Source organism: Camponotus vicinus, unplaced genomic scaffold, assembly GCF_025532165.1.
Source record: "Camponotus vicinus isolate PSW18456_S1 unplaced genomic scaffold, iyCamVici1.0 SCAF_5, whole genome shotgun sequence".
NCBI classification, from domain to species: Eukaryota; Metazoa; Arthropoda; class Insecta; order Hymenoptera; family Formicidae; genus Camponotus; species Camponotus vicinus.
Window position 1 is genome coordinate 17626900 of NW_028141977.1, and position 23634 is coordinate 17650533.

Below are 23634 nucleotides of genomic sequence, written 5' to 3' on the forward strand. Positions count from 1 at the left end.
ATTTATTAAAATGTGCATTGAAATGATAGGAAATGGTCCTTTTGTAATCTTGGACGGGGATCGATTTCGAAATTGCCGCCAAACGCGCGGGCCGGTCGCTCGGTTCGTGCATGAATTGAATGCACGCGAGAGGAACTCGGGCTAACTCGAGCGTCCATGGCGTCCCGGACCGCCGCTCCTACGGGACGCGCGAAGCGCAGGGCGCATGCCCCGGGCGGTTTATTATCTTCTTTCTGTTCAAGTGCCATTTCGTTGCATGCAGTGCAGTCTATAAAACAGAATGCGTTCCCCGCGGGTCTCGAGTTTCCTATCACTTATCGTCATTCGTAGCGTATAAACATAACAGCACGCGGTCATTAGCTCGATTCATATTGTGTTTACGTATCCGTTCTGACACATGGGAGCGCGGCCGGAGCGCGGCTAAAATCGCGTCCGCTTCCATCGTCCACGGCGATCGTAAAAGACGAGCCCGGATATCCGTTCGTGGCGTCCCCCAGGCGTCGTCTAGAATATCCGATCCGGGATCTCGCTGACGAGAGGCCGCGCAAAAATGTCATCCAGCTACGCGGACGGGTTATCACCGTACGAAAACAAAGGAGTGTTGGGCCTGGAGGAGGTAAGGAGGAAAAAAAAAGAGGAAAATACTCGGCGAGGTGAAATCTTCTTCTTTTTTCTGCTTTTCATCTTCGCGACACTTCGCGAAAACGCGTGAATGACGTTTGATTCGTTCTGTCGCGATCGAGCGGGAGAATGTTGTTTTTTTTTTTTTTTTTTTTTCGTTTCTCTCTTCCTTTCTGCTCTCATTATCCTTGCTTGCAGAGATACGACAGCGTTGAGACTCTTCGGCTGAAATGCGGCCTCCTGGCCGAGTGGATACAGGGCGCCCGTCACGTCGTGGTCCACACCGGCGCCGGTATCAGCACCGCCGCGGGTATCCCCGATTTTCGGTGACTATCGCTTGCCGATTTCTCGAGACTCAATTTTTCACTTGTCCCCGTCCTCTGTCCTCTCCCCCTCCGTTCGAATTCGCCTGTGTCATCCCCTTCTGCTGAAGATAGCATTTGACATTTGTATACAGGGGTGTGATACACGAAGAATCTTGAAGCGTAAAGATCAAGTATGAGATGTAAAACAATGCTAAGCTGCTGATTCATAACTATACATTTTTGTAGAAAAGAATCTTTGCACTATTGTCATGATACATGTTTAAAATGTATAAACATATGTTTTTAGAGCTTCTCTAAATTGTGGATAATTTTGTAACTCTTGTATTGGAATTAGAACAGGTGAATGTGAAAAATCTAAACAAAAGAGCAAAGCTTGATAATTATTTATACAATATATTCAATAACAATAAATTAAGAGGAAATTCAATAATTAGAATTTAATATAAAATGTATTGGCCTATTTTTTGAACAATATCTTCCCTTAGGGGTACAAATGGTGTATGGACATTGGAACAAAAAGGTTTAAAGCCTTCCATGAACATTTCCTTTGATGAGGCAATTCCTACAAAGACACATATGGCATTGAAAAAATTGATAGAGGCCAGTAAGTGTCGATGAATGAAAAAAGCTATAAAAACTTTAAGTTTTACAATTATCTTTCTATATCTGTTTGCTACAAGATTTTTCTTTTTTTAGAAAAAGTAAAATTTATCATAAGCCAGAATATAGATGGATTACATCTCCGGTCGGGAATATCGAGGCAACATTTAGCAGAATTGCATGGAAATATGTTTACAGAACAGTGTGATAAATGTGGCAGGTTTGTATATAAATGTATGATTAAAAAAAGATATACATATATAAATGCATCTTTAATTACTTTTATAAGAAAAATATATAAAATTAGTCAATATAAAATAATAAAAAAATGGGTTAATCACAATAATTATAAATAATAATAAAAATATATTGGTTCTATTGTTGAATAATAAAAATTTGAGAATTCTTAAATTACTTCACAGGCAATTTATTCGTAATTTTGCGACCAAAAGTGTGGGAAAAAAATCTTTAGATACTGTATGCAGATCAGAACAGATAGGCGGTCGTCCGTGCCGTGGCCGAATGCACGATACTATTCTCGATTGGGAACATAATTTACCAGACAGTGATTTGACATTGTCTGATTTACATTCCAGGTAAATGATAATATTCTGCATCAATATTCAACAAAGTTGAATCGTATTGGTATCTGAAATTATTATACATACAAACTTTATTATAAATTATATATATATGTATATATATGTATATATTTATTTATTTATTTTATTAATAATATTTACATATATATAATTAAAAATTATAAGTAGCACAATTCTAGCGTGGCTTTTATAAAATTATCTCTTGGCTTTATGTGTAATATAAAAATTCTTTATGTGTATGTGTGTATGACCAATACTCGAGTATCACATTATCTATTATCATATGTAATATTTAAAAGCTCGTGTTCTTTTAGCGTTGCCGATCTAAGCATATGCTTGGGAACAACGTTACAAATTATTCCAAGCGGTAATCTACCTTTGTACACGAAAAAATATGGAGGTCGTCTTGTTATATGCAACTTGCAACCAACGAAACATGTAAGATTATATCGCACTAAATATATATAAAAATATGTTTTGCGCGATTTTGTGAAAGTACAACTAAAATAAACTGTCATTACAGGATAAAAAAGCTGATTTAATTATTAATGGCAATGTTGATGAAATAATGGTCGCAGTCATGAAAAAGTTGGGATTGGAAATACCGGAACATGAAAGCGGTATGGATCCGACACGAAATCCGGACACAACGTGTAAAGAAATGGATTGGACAATTCCAACCAGCAGAATAAAAGAGATGAATATGCTGTATAAAAAGGTGTGCAAGCCGATGCGAAGGAAACGAAAAACATTTATGTACGAGAGAGAGAGACCGGATATAAGGGAAACTAAAGCCAGAAAGCAAGCATTTACAATGAAGCAAGAAATCAAATCAGAAGATAATAAAACTACATCAAATGAAGTATGTAAAACTGGAAATGATCACATGATTAAAAATCCTGTTAAGATAGAAGACAAGGTAGAAGATGTTGAAACATATAGATATTCGATGGAGGGCACAACGGAGCATAACATTGATCTGCAAATGAACCAAACAATGTAGCAAGTTGTAATGCAGCGATAATTTTCCATTCTAATGTTTCAATTATTCTCAGTGTATGCTATAGTTACTTATGAGTGCATATCGAATCATTCATTGTATGTGAGAAATCCAAAAGTGGAATAGGTTTGCCGACATTCAATAGAAACATTTGGAACATATTCATTGCATATTTAATATTAAATGTAGTGTTTTTAATATAGTTTCTCTCTTTTCATTTTTTAACTTTTTATTTATACAGACAAAAAAACAGATTCTTAGACAATATTTAAAATAAAATTATATTTATTTTTGTTATCTCTACATGTTTAAATATTGATATCAGAATGCATGCAGAAAATAATTATGTGTTGAAAATAATTTTTTAATTTGTGTAATCTTGCAAGTGCATTCTAATCATAAATAAAATAGTCATTTAACATTAGATATGCAACGAGAATGTGAGTTCATAATTTTGTTTACAGAACATGTCATTTAAATCGCAAATATTCCAATAATTGTATATACTTTTATTAGTATCCATAAAGTATTGTGTTTGTGCTGCATCTGCTTTTTACAACTCGCCTATATATTGACGCATATGCATTTTAGATGTGTATTACGGCGAGAGATTCGACGTGAATTAGTTAGATCTCTCGACGAGCAACGTGTTCCAGATTTCTCGTGCATAATATGATACTTTTTCCACTATAGATTATTATAAGATAATTGGATAAAAGAGATCTTCCTATATATATAACATATTTCGCCAGTAAGAACTTCCATAAGCTTTTTTTTTAATTGAGAATAGCTAGATTTGAAGTAGTTGCCGAATGTAATAATAAAAATATTTCAGATATATATATGAGCTGCTTAATAAGCGTATAATTTATGCTCATTAATCATCAAAAGTAATGTGTGTGTGTGTGTGTCTCAGCTATATTTTTACTTTTTTGCTGAAGAACTTCCATATAAGAATTTTTATATATATATAATCTTTCTATTCCCTTTTAGAATTTTTTTTAATTTCAGCAATTATATATAACAATATGTAGCTTTATTAAAATCATTTTAAATATTTTAGACCGAGAGAAAATATAAATTTATTAAAATAGAATGGCATTACGCATAAGTGATTGGATTATAAAGAAATTTTGTTTCTGCTGGCGATACACTTCGTATAACTCTCCTAAATATTGCTTGCATTAATACACACAGACATATTATTCCAGGCTCCGGACGTGTGCGTTTAATTGTCCTTAATATTCAAATGTGTTCGCCTTACAAAAATTGACAACGCACACAAGATTTACGAATGCGCGTCATATTGTGTTATAGCGCGCGTGTTTGTGTAAGGTAAAAAAAAAATATAGCACTATATTGCTGCAAGCTGATGTTAGATTAACTGGTAAATTCAGATGTTGAATTTTTAACAGAGTGCGCCTTTTTCCATATAGTGTTGAAGGGAATGTTGAAAGTAAAAGTTTTAACGATATCTCGCAGTTAGTACGCTAAACGATTTTCGCGTGTAGAAATGATATAAGCTGCAACGTATAGGATGCATTCTATGATAGAATGCAACATAGCGAATCATGTAATATTTATATTGTACATAGTGATGTTTGCTTCACTCTCATCGTAATACATGACTTTATTTAAGTAATCATTATTACTCGCCAGATATAATATTCGAAATAAAAAGTACATCCATGAAAAAGATTGTGCTATGTATGCGTATATATACAATATATCCCCCCCCCCTCCCTCTGCATTTACCCATAAAAATTAAATGTGTAATTTTTAACACTGACTCGATAAAAAAATTATATTGTATGAGACATTTAATACCAAAAGATAAATTATATTTTTTTGTAACGTGTAGTAAAAAAGGATTCATATTTATATTTTATCAGAATTTCACGCGAGTATACCATTATACAAAAATTAACAGTGTTCCCTAGTATTGAATTGAGAATGTCCCTAGAGTGAATTACATATATATATCATAAAATTTATTTTAGTAATATGACGAAGCTGATGGCGATAATACAGCGATAGCTTGATAACAAATTATTATTTCTAACATTATTAATACTTCCTACTTATCTTTTCCAGGGAATGTGAATCTTTTATTGCTTTCATTGTAAAAGAATGTCACAATTTGCCGTATATAAAAATAATAATATGAAAACAAATAATTATTTTAGTTTTAATAAATAATTATAATTATACATTCATTTAAAAAATATATATATATTTTTTATTATATAGATATTAATATTCCCTCATTCGTTACAAAATAAATTGATACATATGATATATCGATTATACAAAATATTATTTATACATTTATGAAATAATCGTCATTTAAATGTAAAACTCATTATATTTTTACGTTTTATTCCATTGTTAATTTTCATCTTAAAATTGTGTAGCGTGTCATTTATAGCGAGTCGTTAAATATACCTGCTACAAATATATTCGAACAAACCGTTAAAGAGAAAGGAAACGTGCCTGAATGTCTCACAGACCCTTTATAGTTCTTTCTTTATCTTTCTTTCCGAAAAATATTTTTTACCAATAACAAAAATGACCATTATGAAGAATTTCTGCTCTCTGGTGGGGTCACAGTCGTAAAGCGTCAAACGATTGAAGGCCCCTTTGTACTCTTTGGGGCTCTCTTCGCAGTTAGTAGAAAAGAGACAATCGCTGCCGTAGAAGTGACCATTCGTGCGTTCCTGCTGAAATCGCTCGCACGAGCTCCAACGAGCTGCATCCAGCCAAGTTAAGGCTAAATTTTACCGTCCCGATTCAAATCAATTTACATAAAAAAACTCAGATTAAGAGCATCGAGAGGATACAGAGTCTGACATGGAGAATAACGCAAGCAGCGTCGCAAAAGGTATCTAATAACGTTTTACGTGATCGCACTTGACAGACAAAATTCTTTTATTCGTTAACATTAATTATAAACATTTTTTTAATTGTATACATTTTCGTATTTGTTGTGCGTCATTCGTATATGTTACAATCGCAGAGACCAAGTGGTTTTAATGTGTCAACAAATTTCTCACAGTGTTCTTTGTCTTTATATGTGTTTAACAGAAACAAAGCTACATACGTTTGTGTGGAAAAGATCCAAAACATTATTTTCTAAAAATATGTAAAAAAATCTAATCGCCTAATTTACATCATATGCATAACGAGAAATAAACATTTATCTTGTATTATATCGTTATTGTGAAAATAAGTTAATTTTTTCATATTGTTTGGAGAGATTTTTGTTCACCAAATATTATTAAAATTTTAATTTTTATTTACTTCATCGAATGCATTTTGTCCAAACGAAAAGTGAAGTAATTTTTTTATGCGAAATTGAACATTTATTTTTAGGAGACGCATTCTTTGTCAATTCCGCAAAAGAAAATGAACATTTTAATATTCTTATATCGATCCAGCCTCGTATCTACAAATATTTTCCTCGACTAAGGCTGATATTACATTTGTCGTACGATAAATTTTTTAAACACATTGATTGGCTGCGGGATAATAATTTTTTGAATCTTTAGAATTTTCTATCCCGCAGCCAATCAATGTGCTTAAAAAATTTGTCGTACGACAAATGTAATATTAGCTTAATGCTGCAATAGATAGTAGTTTCGTTTTATTGAACGCTGCAATTGCTAATGCTATGGTATATATATAATATTCCTTTTACTACGGGATTGAAAGATTTAGCACATGTCGGTCAACATCAAACGATGTTGACAATAACGCCAACCGGCAACGCCACATTAAACGCATCGTGCACCGCGTCTCATGTTTCCAGTTATCGCGAATTGCTCGACGAGTCTTGTATATCTTTTGCGATCGATTTTTCACTTCACATTGATTCCTGTAAGAACATTAATTAAATAAATTGACTTCGTCATTGTCGACGAATTATGCATAACGCGCTTGTTACATTCTTTCGAATTAATAATATATCAATTATATTGTTCATATTTTATTAAATAGAATTATATCTAAATTTAGATAAATCAAGTTATGGTGTTATAATTATAATTAAATCTCTCGAATTATAATTAATATCTATAATGACTTTTAAAGTTATATTAATAATATATATCAGTTATTATTTTCTTTAGATTATTTTCTAAGATTGTAACTCATCATCAGTGCATTAGTTACATTATTTCTTCATGATCGCAACCTTTGATTTAAAAAAACTAAATCGTTTGTTTAGCGATGACATGTTTAACGCAATTAATTTTTAAAAACAAGTATTACAATAAATATTGATTTAATTATCTGTTATCTCTATTTACACAATATAAAATATAATATAAATTCAATAAGATATAAATTCTTCAGTGCACGCGTACAGCATCTAAGTGAATCGAATTGACAACGGATATGTTCCGCTTATACAGCTTAATCTAATCTCTAAGAATTGTATATATATCACTTTACAACTGACTCGCGTTTCTTCTTTGTATGGTATCAGATTAATTCTTTTTAAATTTTTCTACTTGATCTCATATTATTCTCCTCGTAGTCAGCATATTTGTTGTATCTATCTCCTATATCTGTCTCTATCAATTTTCAGATTTTTTATTGATATAATATAAATTTTATAGCTCATGTGTTTTCTCATAATATATTTGTTCGCATGTAGCTAATTCTAAGTATATCGATTTTCTTTTAAATCGTAAGATTTTTGCTGACGTTATGTTCAGTACTATATATAAAATGCATATAATAAACAGTATTATATTTATATTTAATTTGTTTGATTTTAGGTATTTAATGATATAAATCTTGAAATTTCTTTTGTGATTAATTCTTTTGTGATTAATTTTATGATTTTTGCTTTTTCCTCATTTTTGCCTCTCTTTTCTTTTCCAACTATAACATAATAGTAATATAATAAAATAGTATATTTAAAAAAAACATACATTTTTATATATAAATTGTTATTCTTTAGTAAAAGTTATATTAGAGCTTTTTCAATGATTAATATATACGTATGTACACATTATTGAATAATTTATTATATATATGTACAGAAGAATTTCAACATAAAACTCATCAAATTATTTAATAATGTGCACATACGTGTATATTAATCATTGAAAAAGATTTAATATAATTTTTGCTATATATATATATATTTGTATGTATGTATTTATGTATATAGAATGTTACAAAATTTTTCTAAGTTTGAAAAAATAATGATTATAATGAAAATTTATATTGATTATGTTATAATCTTTTTTTATCATAAAATTGTTTTATTTTATTCTCTTTTATTGTTATACTAATTTTACTAATACAAATACAATTAACTTTACAGAACATGAAGACCAATACAGAGGTGCGTTCTTAAAAAACGGCATAATACGGGGTATTACATACGAAGTAAAATTTTTAACATGGGCCACATGGAAGATGATATCCAAGAAAAATGCAAGTAAATGGTGGTTGGGTTCGGAGGTATACGAGGCCCGAGGATTTCATGATTTGGTTTTGAAATATGTTAATGATGCCGTCGATGAAGACGGAAAAACCTCCGATAAAAAATATATGTACCGTTTTGTGCAAATCAAGCACATGGCGTGTTTGACCGGGGGCACCAATATCTCCATGCACCATTTATTGTCCTTGCAAAGAGAACAGTGTCAATACAGTCTTATGTATTTATTCAAGTCTTACGTAAAAATGATCGGCAAATTTGAGAAGATAACGCCGGAACAGATTGTGGACATGACGGTCTTTACAAATAGGAACATTAATAGTTCGCTGAAATTTTTAGTGCCTATAGACAACGATGAGATTTTCTGCTTTGAAGGAAAGGGTAAGCGATATCGCTTTAATTTAGACGTACTCCGAACAATACCGAACATGATAATAACGTCTTTACGAACAATTTGTAACAACGAAACATATATATGGGACTTCTTAAGCAAATTGGTATTCGCGGTGGACCAACCCTCCGAGCCTGAATTAGAAGAACTTATTGTCAAAGATATGGGCAGGGTTTACAATACGCCGCAGATCTTCTACAATGATTTGTTTAAAAATGTTCTCGATTGGTTTCTCATTCTTGAGAAAAACCATGCGCCATATCTCACTGAAGAACGTGTGAGAAACCAACTGAAGAAGCTGGAAGATATGCTGTTGGCTGAAAAAGAGACAACTACACATATTACTGCCGATTCACTGACTCTCTCAAACTTGTTATTATCATAAAGTTATCTTTACAGAAATTGTAGCTCTCTCTTTGTAAACTTTTGTGCGCTTTTATGAATATATGATATAAAATTTCCTTTTTTTTTTATCTTTAAGAGAGAGAGAGTGAGACGCGAGAATATAATTATTTTTTAATATTTGTACTCTATCTTTTTATGTCTTTGTGTTTAATTTAAGATTCTTAGCTCTTCTTTTATTTTACAAAAAGTTATCTATCTTAAATCATTATCTATTATTATAGATAAAATATAATAATAAGATAGAAATAATATTTGTCATACATATATTTATATTTATTTCATTTTTATGTCATTTGGAGTTTCATATAAAGGTGTTATTAAGTACACTATTTCCATTACTGTCAATGATATCTTCGGAAGAAGATAATTCAAATATTATTTTTATTTCATGCACATACATTTATTTGAAAGAGCTAGAAAATATAGTGTCGAATATAAATTACGTTATTAATTTTTAAAGACTTCTTACATAAAGACTTATATTTTTAAATTTTGTTAGGATTCCATTAAATGGTTTTATAATTATAATTTTATAATATAACTTAATTTAGTTATAGAATGCTTATTCCGACATTTTACGCGTGCCAAGAAAAAAAATGTTATTTCTAGGTTTTTCTAGACGAGCTATGAATTTTCTAATTTTTTTAATAAGACAACGGATGAAAATAAACGATGATTATGCATATCGTTTAATTGTATACGTTTATTTATTATTCTAGGTTTAAATTAGAGAATACAACTTGTCCATGTACACGTGCGCTACAATGATTACTTGATACCTTAGCTTTCGTAATAGTCAAGAAAAGTCGCACTCGAAAAAGATTCAAATGGATTCATCCGCTTCGATAAATATAGCTTTCCTTCGTCCGCCTACAGCATACCTATAAGGGCCTTAATATATCGGCGCACGTGATATGTTTACCGCAGAATATTTTTAAATTCAGTCCCTTTATACATGTATAAAAAAAATCTAGCTTTTTTTATAAACAAAAAAAGATGGTGTTTTATGAAAAGGCTGAATTTTTTTAGTATAAGGATTGAACTTGCAAACATCCTGCGACAGAGACATCATAAAGACAATGCGCCACAAGACGGGATCAAGAACGATGTTGACAGACAATTATTCTCAACCTCGGTTTTCAACTGGCTAAAACCGCATTATAGCCATGTGTACAATCGTCTTCGCTATAAAACCATGTATGTTTCAGAATATGATGATTGAGGAAGAGGAAAAAGGGGAGAAGTTGACTCGAGGAAAAAAATGTGATGTAAGTGGAGAAGGGGGATATAAGATCATGTAAAGGCATAAACGAATAACAGAGTAGAGTAGGTGAAGATAAAAGGTGAAGGAATAGAAAATAGAAATTATTTTCCTTTGGCCTAGTTAAATCCGCCATCTACTCGTCTCGATCGGTCTAATCCAACTATCTATCTACGTCAATAATGAAATTAATGATTTGGTATAATTGTATCCGCGCAAAGGGATAATCATCGAACTATCTATATACATTAAGATCCTTAAGAGTAATCGCACGCAATTACAATATTCAAATGATTTAATATAAGTATTTAGTGATAAATTTCGCTATATTGCTTTGCACATTTCCACATCTCGTTTATCCGTGTGAAAATTGCATTTCTCGTTCGTTTGAAAAAAAATCGACACAATATAGATACTTAGATCCGTATTCGCGATTTTTGAGTAAACGAACAAGCTTCTTTATCACTAATATACGTAAAATCACCCTTTTTGTATGTGAAACATAGTCGGAATCCGCGATTTCCGCGGAATGTTCGAATCGGAATGTAATTCGTCAGCGAACATATTCGCTAAATGCATTATAATAATGCTTATGTGTATTATATATCAGTTAAATTCGCACTTACATCTATTATTTTTCTCACTCTTTTGTAGAAACACATAACTAACAATAAATAAAATTCTAATGCATATGGCGCTAACTTAATTTTCATTGCGTTAACAATGAATTCTTTGGATTTAAATGCAGTTTCACCTTTCGATGTCGCAAAATACTTTGCTTTTTTTTTTTACAGAAAAGAGTCTAGTCTTTTCCTTTTTTTCAAAATTATTCTGTCACAAATATCTGTATCATAAATGAGAAAACTTGCGTTCATATTTCGCGAGCTAATGTCTAATACTGCGTGAACAAGGAATGTAAACACACGTGTTACCTAATGACTTATTTGTGATTGATTCCTAATGCACATTTCCTAATGTACATACACTAAGTAATGACATTGCTGATGAAATTATTACTTTTGATGGGTCTTTTCGCGCTCGCGTAGTCATGATACTATCTCGCGAATGACGCAAAATATAATCGTATAATCACACCGTGAAAATCTTAATATATATGATCCAAATTTATATGATTCATATATATGTATAAAGGTATGCAGAGTCACATAAATGACGCACTTCTCATGAGGAAAATGAGGAGTCGAGGCGTTACGAAGGAACTTTTGTCAGAAGCGTGGGTTTCCTGCATGGTTATACGCCGGTAAGAGAGCAACCATGTATATATGTATAACATTTAATGATATCTATTGGCGATTGAACGACACGATTATAAAATAGACAAAATATGCAAGTCAGATATTTTAGAGTAAAGAAAACGTGCGTGAGAATGGTGGCAAATAATATACTTTATTGCGAGTAATTATAATTAAGTATGTCCTGTGTGTAAAAAAAAAAAAAAATAAGTGAATCAGAATAAATCGAAAGGAATTCGTTTCAGTGAAATTAGACATTTTTAAAATCGAGAAAAGTGATTTTAAAATCGATTTCTTAATATATTTTAATACAATTATACAATATTTATAAAAATATATATATATATATATATATTTATAAAAAAAATATATATATATATATATACATATATATATATATGATAAAATACAGAATTTTATATATATTATATATCTTGCTCTTCTAATTTTATTTATTTTATTTTGCTGAGCTGCGTTTCCATTCAAATTTTATTTCTTTTTAATTTTACATATAATAAAAAAAATAAGAAGTCATAATTGTATAAAATATGAATTCCAATCGATTCGTTTGGTTCATTTATTTTTTACAAAATAAATATAACACTTGCTGGTAATACCTCGTTGTAAACTATAAAATTTCGTCTCTAATAAGGTGCATAATCATATTCCAGCAACTGCTCTTTATTCTTCTCTTTCATCAGAATTTTATTTCGACAGAAACTCTCCGAAACTATGGTGTTTTATACAAACACGTGCGACAAATTGATAAGGAATGTAAGGCACGATCGTGAACCTTAGACGGAGGATTGAAGAGAATTCTGATGATTAATTTATAGATATCTTCTGTGCTCACGAACAGTAGAAGAAAACGATGTGCGATCAGACAATGATAACATCTTTCATAAGTGACCTTATCGTAGGTAAAGCAGGGTTCAGAATCCTCTATATCTCACACATTAGACATATATTATATATTCATCATCACCCTTAAATGTAATATATCAGAATTAACATCTCCAACGCTAATTTGATATAGATTACTCGGTATTAAACTATTGCATGTTATATTGAATTTATATATCTTTCAAATGCGCAGTTTATATGTATTTGATCGCATCCTGCTTTCTTCCACACGCGTTCAACGTGTCTATCACTCGCTATGATTGACACCTAACAATTTAGCCGCGTCGTCCGCCGAGCTCAGAAGAACCTTGTCGAGCAAACCCTTCTCGCGTATTCCTAGCAGATTAGAGATCAGGTCGTTGTCGCCACTCTCGCTAGGCACTTCCGCGGGAAGTGGTGGGGAAGGCAGAGGAGCAGGCGCGGCATTTTGCGAGCTGTCGTTTGCCATTCTTCCGGTAAGAGTGGCCATGTTATCATAATGGTTGTAGCGCATAAGCGCGCAAGGTGCCGCGTCTGCTGTTGCAACCGCCGCAACAGTTGGCAGAGAGATTCTGTCCTGGGTACGAGGCCTACTGGTGTTCGTAGAGATTGGCGAATGCTGCTGACTTCTAGGTGTTATCGTCGGTGGCTGCGCGGGCGAATTGTCCTCGTCACCGCTGTTACCTATGTACATGGCAGAATCCACCGACTCGTGCTTTTTACGATGGCGCAGCATGCTGTGCTTCAGCGTAAACTTCCTGGTGCAGATATCGCACTCGAAGGGCCTTTCGCCTGTGTGAGTCCTCATGTGACGTCGGAGATCTTCCGCGGACCAAAATCGTCTCATACAAAAAGCGCATATGACCTGGAGAAATAAAGCATTAATTGAGCTTTTCAGCCAAACTGATCAATATCTGATTCAATTTATGATTAAAATTAGGAAATTTAAGAAAATGAGATGTTGATCAATTTGACTTTTGGAAAGCTATCGTCAATTAATGCATATATCATAATTTTGCGGACTTCTTTTCAGACGAAACAAATTAATAAAAAAAAAACACACAAATTGGATCAAAGCAAGTATAGACTAAATGTTTTTATTTCTTTGAATTGTAATTTTTTTTTTTTTTTGAAGAGTCAAATGTTGTAAATTAAAGAGTCAAAACAAAAGAAATTATTTTTTATACCTTTCTATTGCTGTAATCAGGAAAACGACCTCTCTTCTCTTCACCATCACTAGGATGTTGCTGTGCCATCTGATCTTCACTCGCGTCTATATTCATATTAGATGCCATATCGAGGGCTCCCTTGGCTTTCAGCATATCGTATGAGCGTTTGTGATGCATCTTGATGTGATCCAAATTATCTTGACGTTCGGAAAAGCCGCTGTCGCATAAATAACATTTAAAGGGAGCGTCGCTGGGACCAGGTGACGATCTTGGCGATTTTCGCGATCTGGTGTTCTCATTCATCGATGTCAACGACGTCGTATTAGAATTTGTCTTTGCAACTGCGTTAGAATTTTCCATATTCTCGGATGCGCTTGACGATCGGCTTTCGTAATCACTTTGATCGTTTTGCGTGTTGGAGCACTGTGGTGGACTGTTCTGCTGATCGCTAGACTCTGACCGGGATGTAGTCTTACGATGCTTGGTCGATCGATGCTTCTTCAGATTACCTAATGTAGAGAAGGTCGAGCTTGGGCACTGATTGCATTTGTATGGTCTCTCGGGCACGTTTCTCATAGAGAATGTATTGTTACTGCTACTACTACTGCTACTGGCAACCACCTGGACGTCCGGCGAGGAGGAGTTTCTGACACGGCGTATTTTATTCGCTTTTGACTTGTGTTTCCTCAACAAGTGACGGTCGCAATTGGATTTTGTGGTGAAGTAATGCGAGCACTGCGTGCACTGAAAGGGCTTCTGGCCGGTATGAGTGAGAATGTGACGTCTCAGCGATGAACTCCAGGGAAACTGACGCGGGCAATAAGGGCATGGGACTCGATTCGGTGCCATCGAATACGCGGACTTCTTCTTCTTTTTCTTCTTCTTATTCGATGAAGAATCATTTCCAGAATTTAAAGAATTCATGGAATCGGATTTTTCGCTGCCGGAATTATTGCCACTGGTCGAGGCCACAGGGCCTTCCTCGTCACTTAAATATTGCGGTTTGAATTCCTGATATTGCTGAGATGCGTTATCCAATAATTTCGAAACACTCGCGAGATCGGCTGCTCCGTCTTCGAGTTTGCTCTGTTCCTTCCCGGTGGGTTCCGTTTTGATTGTTTCTTCAGTGTGTACCGATTTGTTGTCAGCAGCAGATTCTTCCTTGTTAGTCCTGTCTATGCCATTTCGCGTAATCTGTTCTCCAGGAGATTCTCCCGAGGTCTCTTCCGCCGGATCAATCACTTCCTTTTTCACGACGATATCTTTAACACCTTCGCTGCTCTCTAACTGATCTCTCAGCAAGCTTGTACTAAGCTCATGCTGAGCCTGCGGTTCCTGTGCATCCCTGTCAGCTGATTCCTCATCTATTACCATTTCGTCATCTGAATCATTGTCATCCATTTTATCAGCTTTCAATTGTTGCGCTAGAATGGCATACTTTACTTGATCTGAAATGGGATGCGTATTATAATCCGAAGTAACCATTGACGAGTCGACGTTTGGAATATTCGGATATGGTTGAGTTACTTGCGAAGTTGACGGACCGGGATTCTGCATCATAGTCGAATGATTCATAGGCGGTCTACCTCTAGTTGAGTGCCCGCCGCGGGGTCTTTGGCTCCAATACTGAGGATGCTGTTGCTTAATATGTCGTTCCATGTTGCTTCGCAGTGTGAATCTTGCCGTGCAGTGCTCGCAGCCGAACGGTCTCTCGGTGCGGTATCTGCGCTGTTTCTGCTTGGGAATCAACACACCGTTTTTAAGTACCATCTTCACGGGATCGTTCGACGAAATGCTGTCCGTTTTTTCGCGGCTCGGCGTGGCCTGGCTGGCTATTTGCGCGTTCATCAAGTAAGCATTGTGTTCGCTCGAGGTTTGCGAGGTTTCCCGCGCTTGCGCGTATGCGGCATAACTGGTGCTGGGCAGTGACGGATCACCCGGAAGGGTGCTGCCACCGGTCAACTGCAAACCCCTGACCAGTTCCTTCTGTAGTCTGCCCTTCTCGGTCAATTCCTGGCTGAACATGTGAGGATTGAGGAAATACGGCGGTATCATAGTGGCGCCGGTCAACGTGCCGAGATTACGATAGATAGTGCTTGCGTAAAAATTCTCCAGTGACGTAGTCGACGAATTTTCGCGTGCTCTGTTTAGCAGAGCTTGAGTCAATAGCAATGCCGGATTCGTGGCGTACAATTCCTGTTGATTGTTCTTATAATGTTTCTCCTCCTGAGAATTTTCGTTTTCTTTTTTCTGTTTCCTACTCAGATCCAGAACAACGTCCATAGACAGATCCAACGGACCGTCCTCCCCCGAACTCAACACGGAGCTTGTCGTTGACTTGGTCAGATTCATCGGACTAGCTTGAATTCTTTGGTGTGTATCTGTTTTGGTATCGCTGACTAGAGACACGCTGCCATCCGATGATCTTGACTCGATGTCTTCGTCGATCTTCGAATAATTAGACTTCAGATCATGAGATACGTTCGATTCCTCGGCGTTTTTCTTTACGAGATTCAAAGCCTGTATCTTTGTTGGTCTGTGAAACATATCTGGCTTCTCATAGCGATTAATCAACATCTCAGCGCAGACGTTTGAGGGTCCCGGATTACAGGCGTCCATCAATACAGGCGGATAATGCATCTGCTGTTGTTGAGAAGTTTCTTCACGCTCGTTCGGATAAACGAGTGTTTTTCGCACGTCGTCCCTAATACCTCTGGGCGAGCTTCTCTCGACATTCTCGTTCGTCGAATCCTCACTCGGATGATATATCAGTGCATTCTTAACATCCTCCTTGCTGATCATTCCATGACGATTCTTTACATGCCTTTCGCAATTCGCTTTAGTAGTAAACGCATAATTGCAAAGGGAACATTCGAAAGGTCGATCACCGTTATGCGATCTTAAGTGCTTCAGCAAGGCTCCTTTGTCGGTACTGGTAAAGGGGCACATGTTGCATGGATACGGCATTCCTGGTTCTACATTCATATGCGCGCGATTGTGCCCCTTGAGTGCCCGCAGATTAGGAAATACGGATGCACATAATCTGCAGGGAAACTCACCCTTCAGTTTCATCTTCCGAAATTCTGCGGTGAAGGCATCCTGTGCTTCTTCCTCGTTATATTCGGACGAGCAGGTACCCGAAGAACCCGAAGAACCGATATTCGGATTGAACTTGATATTATTCTCGGGCGTGCTGGTGTCTGATCGCGGGAAGGTCGGCAACCCGTTTAAACTGACGGACAAGATGCTCGGGATATCTGCTAAATCCTTCATTTCCTTCGGCTCCTTAATCTCTTTCGACTCTCTAGATTCTTTTACCTCGCGCGCCAGGGATTTGTTCTGCAGATCTAGCACGGCGAAAAAGATCTCGCGCGTCATTTTGGAATCTTCGGGCTGCGGAGATGGGGCATCCAATTCCATTTCAAGATTGTTGTTGGTATTGTTGTCATTGTTATTGTTGCTGTCATTGCTGTTTCTCTTGTTCTTGTACGGACCCTTGCATTCCTTTTCGTGATCGAGCTGAGCCTGTCTGCATGGAAACGCGTGCAGACACTTCATGCACTGAAACCTGTTGGCTTCACCGGAGGCTGGTCGATGCAACTCCTGCTCACACATCCGTCGAGCGATCTCCGCGAACTTCGCCGCCGAAAAATCCATAAACGTGAGATCTCCGAAACCGTCTACGGTGCTACGACGACTGTTGTTGCCGTTCGCGTTCTTTTTGTAATGACTCATAGAACGATGGAGGTTCAATTGCCGGTGATTCTTGAAGGACATGTTGCAGATCTCGCAAGTGGCCAGGGATTCCGGATGCATGTGTTCCATGTGAGCCTCTAACATCGCACCGCTCACAAAATCCTTGCCGCAAATCAGACAACCGAACGTCATCTGCTCCCCATCCGGTTGACATCTAATCAACATTGTAGAATTATTCATGAGAGTCTTGTGCCTCTTCTGCTCCTCCGTATCGCTGGCGTCGTCTTGCGAGCATTTTCGCTTGTTCGCGCGATGATTGTCGGGCGATGACGTTTGTTGCCGGTCGTCGATCAAGGTCGGCGAGTTGCGCCTGGTTAATTCGTTGTTGTTGTATTCGCTTTGATTTGTTGTCGCTGGTCTCTCCGAGCCGCTGCTGCCCTCGGAATCCGTGCAACTGTTCGGCGATGCCATCCGATGGGTGCACCTCACGTGACGGTTCATATTGCCGTTCGTCGTGAACGACATGTCGCAGTACTTACACTTGAACGGTCGTTCGCCCGAGTGTACCAGCACGTGTCGGTCCAGCGAGCTCGCCGAGCTGAGGACCTTGTTGCAAACCCCGCAGCTGTAGTCCTCCTCGCCGCTGCAGTCTGTGCTGCGAGGTGAGTTATGGCCGCGTAGATGATTCGTCAGTTCGTGGGAACTGGAAAATACCGATGGACACATCGGGCATGGATGCGCGCTATTTTCTGTCAGCTCGACCTATTTTTTGGAGAAAAGTATATGATATTAAAACATCTTATGGGTAAAAACACCATTTGCGCTATTAAAAATATTTTCATTCATCTCTATAATATATATATATATATAAAATTGCCAAAATTTTTAATTATTTTATTATGTTCTTTGATATTTTATAGAGTTAATATTGTTAAAGCTTTAAAAAAACTCTTATTGGTACGATATTACAATTTTACTAATTTTATGCTTTTATTTTTAGGACTAATTTTATTAGCTATTAATTAATTACTAGCTATATAGATGCTTACGCTTGATGATGGTGATGCGGCATCAATTTGTGTTTCGTTCTCCTGCTCTTGCTCGGTTCCATTCTCGGATTCAATCACTGCAACATAAAAAAATATATTTCAATAAAACGAAACATAAAATGATTATTATAATTAAGCAATATGCAAAATATAAGTTTTTTTCTGTTATTATCAACCATTTTACAGATATTAATTCATTTTCATTAATATGGATGAAAAGATCAAATGCGCGAGTCGTGCTGACGAAATCGAGCTTTACAATTCTTACTAAATCATTTCGCAGATAGAAATCGATCTCAAAAAGATCGGAAAAACCCGCAGAGCGAGCGCGATCATTCTGGACCACAATCTGTTGACGAAACAGGAAAAACCGAGACATCGGATATAAGGAAAGAGCAAAGGATTTGTAAACTAAAGCTTAAAAGAGAGAGGAAGCATTTGAATTATTTTATAAAATGTAATTATCGCTAAATATTCATTGCGGTTGGCTTTAAGCAACTGCTGTGGCTTTATAATCATTATCATTCTCTCTCTCTCTCTCTCTCTATTTTGATTTATTTATTTTTTCTTGTTCTAAAAAAAGAAAGCTTAACTCGTCGTTTTTTAATTTACAAATTAAAAAAAGAAGAACATAGTTATAAATGTCAATCGAATCGTGAATTTCTTTTATTATCTACAATCATCAGGATAATTCAAATCATCTAAGAATGTATAACAGTGTATCTTCTTTTTTTAGAAAATTATTAAAGAACCTTCGAAGCAACAATTCTGGTCTTCGTGCATATCATTACGGCATAATTCAAATCTCGTTATAACGACGTAATGATGTAGAATATGCCGAGAATAGGTCGTACACGCTGCGATGAGCGCTGTCCTTAAAACAGCGGATAATCAGGAGCCGCATACCGGATGATCTCGCCGGTGTGTTGCGTCTCTCCGAAGACTTAGTGGGGTATATAAAGAATTGTGTCAGCGCGACACAGGACAGGACACAAATCTGACCAAGTATTCCGGAAGCTGATATCCGAACCGCAAATGAAGCCGGGACAATAACATTTATCAACGTCCTCGCCCGACGTTCTGACCGCAGTCTATTCTATTTACATACGCTTTTGGAGAACCCATTTAGCATCTTGAGAAAAATAGACGATTAGGCTACATTGCTTAGGACGCTACTGATTACACCGTGGGAAAGCTAAGACAAGCAGAAACGGACTTTTTATGTTTTTGATATTTATCGATTTGAGAATTGAAGCTGTTTAGGTTCTAGAGAGATTAGAATCCTCTCATGCATTTTTGAATACAAGATAAAATATGGCTATTTCGGTGTTTTAGAAATTTAAAAAATCTATTCAATTTTTCTAAAAGTCGTAATCCTGCTTGTATGATGTAATAGAATGGAATTGGAACAAAAATACAAGAAGATATTATATTTTACATTTATAAACTATCATTTTGATAGAAAAATACTTCATTTAAATTTTCAGCAAAAATGAATTTTAAAATTCTAACTTAAGATTATAGATCCTTTAATCGTTATGTATACCAATATTTGGAAAATTTAAGTTGTATTCTTTAAAAAGAGACACTATTCTATTAATTAATTGCACATTACTTTTTTATTGATGCAAGAGAAAAATAAAGCTACCAGAATATAACATAACAGCTCATCTTTCGATGTGCTAGAGTCACCTTTATATAAATTTTCTTATCAATGTGATTAAACTTAGAGATACTATTTCGAGAACAATACCTCGGAGATGTATCTTAAGAGCAATGACTCACACTTTTCCTTTCCAGGGATTTCCAGAACAAAGCAATATTACGAGAGTTTCTTACAAATCATATTGACTCGATATCGCATCTCGGTATTAATCGTCTCGAAGGTTTCTTAACACGTTTTCGTTGAAATTCGAAGTTCTACATCTAATGGATAACGAGGAGCAAATTCCGCGTGGAATGCGAAATCTAATAAAGTTGCGTAACGCTGTCAAAAAATCAATAAAGTGATTTTTTTTACTCTTCTTAAAGAATTTCCATGAAATTTGTTAAGAGTTTATTCGTATTGTAAATATAATCGCAAGAGATTGTGATAAGAAAAATCAGACGATTAACAATAAAATATATCAAAGGAGTTATAGTTATATAGTTTAGAAAAATGAGAGTCAGTTATATAGTTATATGGTTTAGAAAAATAATAGTTTAAAAAAATGAGATAAATTTTACTTTTTAATTTAGTTTTCGACGAAATTTCGATAAGATAAGTAAGACTCTTATTCATCTATCTCCTCAGATCTGTATAGATTCGAATCCATTATAAATTGAAATTATTGCTTAAAATCTTGGCGTTTATATGTTTTATATTTTTAAGATTTTTAAATTAATAAATAAATATATAAATTTCTTTCTAAGATATATTTTAAAAAATGTAAAAAGTATATATATGTATAATAAAATTGTCTTTGAAAGCAAGTCAAGAATTCCTGAAAAATAGAAATATTGATCTTTTAACATCTATGTATGCACATGTATACAAATGCTTCCATTTATTCTCATTCAGATAATAAAGTTTAATGAAAGGCTTGTTATCAAATTAATAACTAGCAAAATATGCGTGTGTAATCTCATGCAACGGTAGACGGATACTGGCGTTAAGTATAATAACTGACACCTTTAATAGTCGAAGGACGTAATACGGCTTTACATTCTCTTTCCAGAAATCTCGCATTTGATTCGTCGATATTTATGCGCATCTTACGATAACGCATATTAATTGTCACGTAATAAAGAAACGGAATGACTTCGGTGAGAAATTAAGATGAAACAATATAAGTATTTCAAATTAGTTGTACAAGTACCTTTTTTCAATTCAATATTATTATTATAATGTGATCGCACACTGTAATTAAAAAATTGTAATTTATCTTATATGATACACGATAAATGACTCCCCTAAATATCGCATTACTCGCCGATTAAATGATTACACAGTGCTCGTCATGTGGTCCTAAACGAACCTGTTCTGTGGGCGCCTATAAGTATATAAATGTACCTGTCGGCAGGTGAACTTTATTCATGCGCGTAAATCATGCGCGCGTGCACGCCCTGGTCAAGTGTGGAGAAACGAGTCTGATCAAGTTCGTCTGCGGTTAAAAAAAAATGCCTGCCATTATTAAAATAACTCTTAACTCGTGCCCGATCCTGACTGCTTCCGATTGAGTACCCATTTTGATGTTACAAGTGAAATTATTATTATTTTTATCATATTTTATAAATGAAATTATAATAATTTAAAATAAATTATAACATATTTTATGACAATTTGTTATTTTTATAAATTAAATTAAAATTTGAAAATAGCTACTTAAAATTAACCGCAAACTTTTTCGAATAAATTTAATTGCACTTTTAATATTTTAACTATGCCTGACTGCAATATTAATAACGAGAGATTAAACGTGACAATATTTAATAGAATTTTTTTGTGTGGCGTCGCACGATTATCTATAGTAAGATATGTCGTACACGCGTGGAATAAGAAAACATCAATATGTTGCTCGCATCGATGACGAGAAATGCGAGGCAAAGAAAAATAGAAATCGTTTTTCGTGGTTCACGGAACGTCGTAACGATTAGTCTCCGGTCTCACCGCGATCGTTAGAAATGGAAAGCACCGTGAGGGAAGATTTCCAATTGCGACGATTAAGAATCTATACCAAATTTCACTCGAGACGATCAATGTGCGACAGACTCGAGGGAAATTGATAAACGAATATTCAGTGTATTGTTGGTGTTAATTACATGATACAGATAACAAAGCTAGAAAATTACAAAGTTTGACAAATTTATTCAGCATAAATGTAAAATTGGCATCTTAATTTTTCAGCGAAATTTTCTTTTATTATTTTTAACTTGAGAATTTTTCTTTAATAACCAAGTCTTTTTTATATTTTAAATGCATCCTTCCAATCCGTTATATCCAATATCTTACAATGATAGTAATATAAACACATAGTAACATAAACACACCTTCATAACCGGTTTATGTAACAAAAGTACACAAATAAAAAAGATTTTTCCACGCAAAGATGAGATCAAACGATGGGATTAAATGCGCTTTAGATTGAATAACAAGCAGATATCACGTCTCGCATGTGGATTTGTGCTCAAAAGATGTAATGTAAGAAAAAATAAATAATTACGTCGTAAACTGAAATACTTAATTACAAATAAATGAATGCAGAAAATTCGACTTTATCTTATTAAAAAGTTTATAAAACTATCTTTGATATAGTACATGCATATATATGATGCATATATGTATTTGTGTGTGATATATACATATATATTACATAATATGTGATCTTTATACAATTTATTACATTTTGATGTAAAATTAGAACGCATAAAAATTTATCTTGCGCTATTAAAGAGGAACTAGATGGCTTTGTGGAATTAAAATTTTTATTTTCATAAATTTTTACGTGCTATAAAATTTTCGTGATGCAATCGTAAAAAAATTAGTTCGATACAAGATAATATTTATTTTGAGATTAAATTATATTCTACAAGCCAAACCTTTACTTCAATTCACAAATTAACTATTATTAATTTCATATTTTCAAAGATTAAAAGTACTTTGCGCAATATCAAATTCATCATTTTCGAAATATATGATTTATTAACTTTTGACGTAGCTATAATCTGTCTAGGTTCTCCTTAATAGATTAGATAGACATTGTGCATATCTAAATTATTATGTATAAATTTCTGTCTATAAAAAAAATATGTTTCGTTAGAAAAGATCATGAAACTAACGCAGGGAAAAATGGACGAATTTATCGAGAGGAACCAATGCGGGAAGGGCGAGTCCCGTAATCGCACGGTTTCAAGGGAATCGAGAGCGAACGAGCTGGAGGACCAT

General features: G+C 34.7%; 3 protein-coding genes across 4 annotated transcripts in view; 2 read left to right on the forward strand and 1 right to left on the reverse strand.

Moving 5' to 3' along the window:
- Window positions 1-149: 149 nt before the first annotated feature.
- Window positions 150-4845, forward strand: Sirt6 (sirtuin 6). The gene is made up of 7 exons (XM_083099914.1): window positions 150-616; window positions 820-947; window positions 1433-1551; window positions 1644-1767; window positions 1970-2143; window positions 2464-2587; window positions 2673-4845. The coding sequence occupies exons 1-7, from the start codon at window positions 551-553 to the stop codon at window positions 3150-3152; spliced, it is 1215 nt and encodes a 404-aa protein (XP_082956040.1). The 5' UTR covers window positions 150-550; the 3' UTR covers window positions 3153-4845.
- Window positions 4846-5695: 850 nt separating this feature from the next.
- On the forward strand, window positions 5696-11351 carry LOC145971525 (uncharacterized). The gene is made up of 2 exons (XM_083099267.1): window positions 5696-6030; window positions 8485-11351. Exons 1-2 carry the CDS (start codon window positions 6000-6002, stop codon window positions 9378-9380), a joined length of 927 nt encoding a protein of 308 aa, XP_082955393.1. The 5' UTR covers window positions 5696-5999; the 3' UTR covers window positions 9381-11351.
- A 967-nt stretch (window positions 11352-12318) lies between these two features.
- Window positions 12319-23634, reverse strand: part of LOC145971524 (uncharacterized) — a 112831-nt gene continuing 101515 nt past the window's right edge. The window contains exons 4-6 of one of the 2 annotated variants that reach the window (XM_083099265.1): window positions 18711-18787; window positions 13984-18423; window positions 12319-13661 (exon numbers count right to left, since the gene is read on the reverse strand). In XM_083099265.1, coding sequence (XP_082955391.1) covers window positions 13065-13661; window positions 13984-18423; window positions 18711-18787 — 5114 coding nt within the window. In that variant the 3' untranslated portion in view covers window positions 12319-13064. The remainder of the gene's footprint in view (window positions 13662-13983; window positions 18424-18710; window positions 18788-23634) is intronic. The other variant, XM_083099266.1, reaches the window with a different exon arrangement.

Coding starts and splice junctions, on each gene's coding strand:
- Sirt6 (XM_083099914.1), top strand. CDS start 551: ATGTCATCCAGCTACGCGGACGGGTTATCACCGTACGAAAACAAAGGA. Junction 617..819: donor GAGTGTTGGGCCTGGAGGAG/GTAAGGAGGAAA, acceptor CCTTGCTTGCAG/AGATACGACAGCGTTGAGAC. Junction 1,552..1,643: donor GAAAAAATTGATAGAGGCCA/GTAAGTGTCGAT, acceptor TTCTTTTTTTAG/AAAAAGTAAAATTTATCATA.
- LOC145971525 (XM_083099267.1), top strand. CDS start 6,000: ATGGAGAATAACGCAAGCAGCGTCGCAAAAG. Junction 6,031..8,484: donor CGCAAGCAGCGTCGCAAAAG/GTATCTAATAAC, acceptor TTAACTTTACAG/AACATGAAGACCAATACAGA.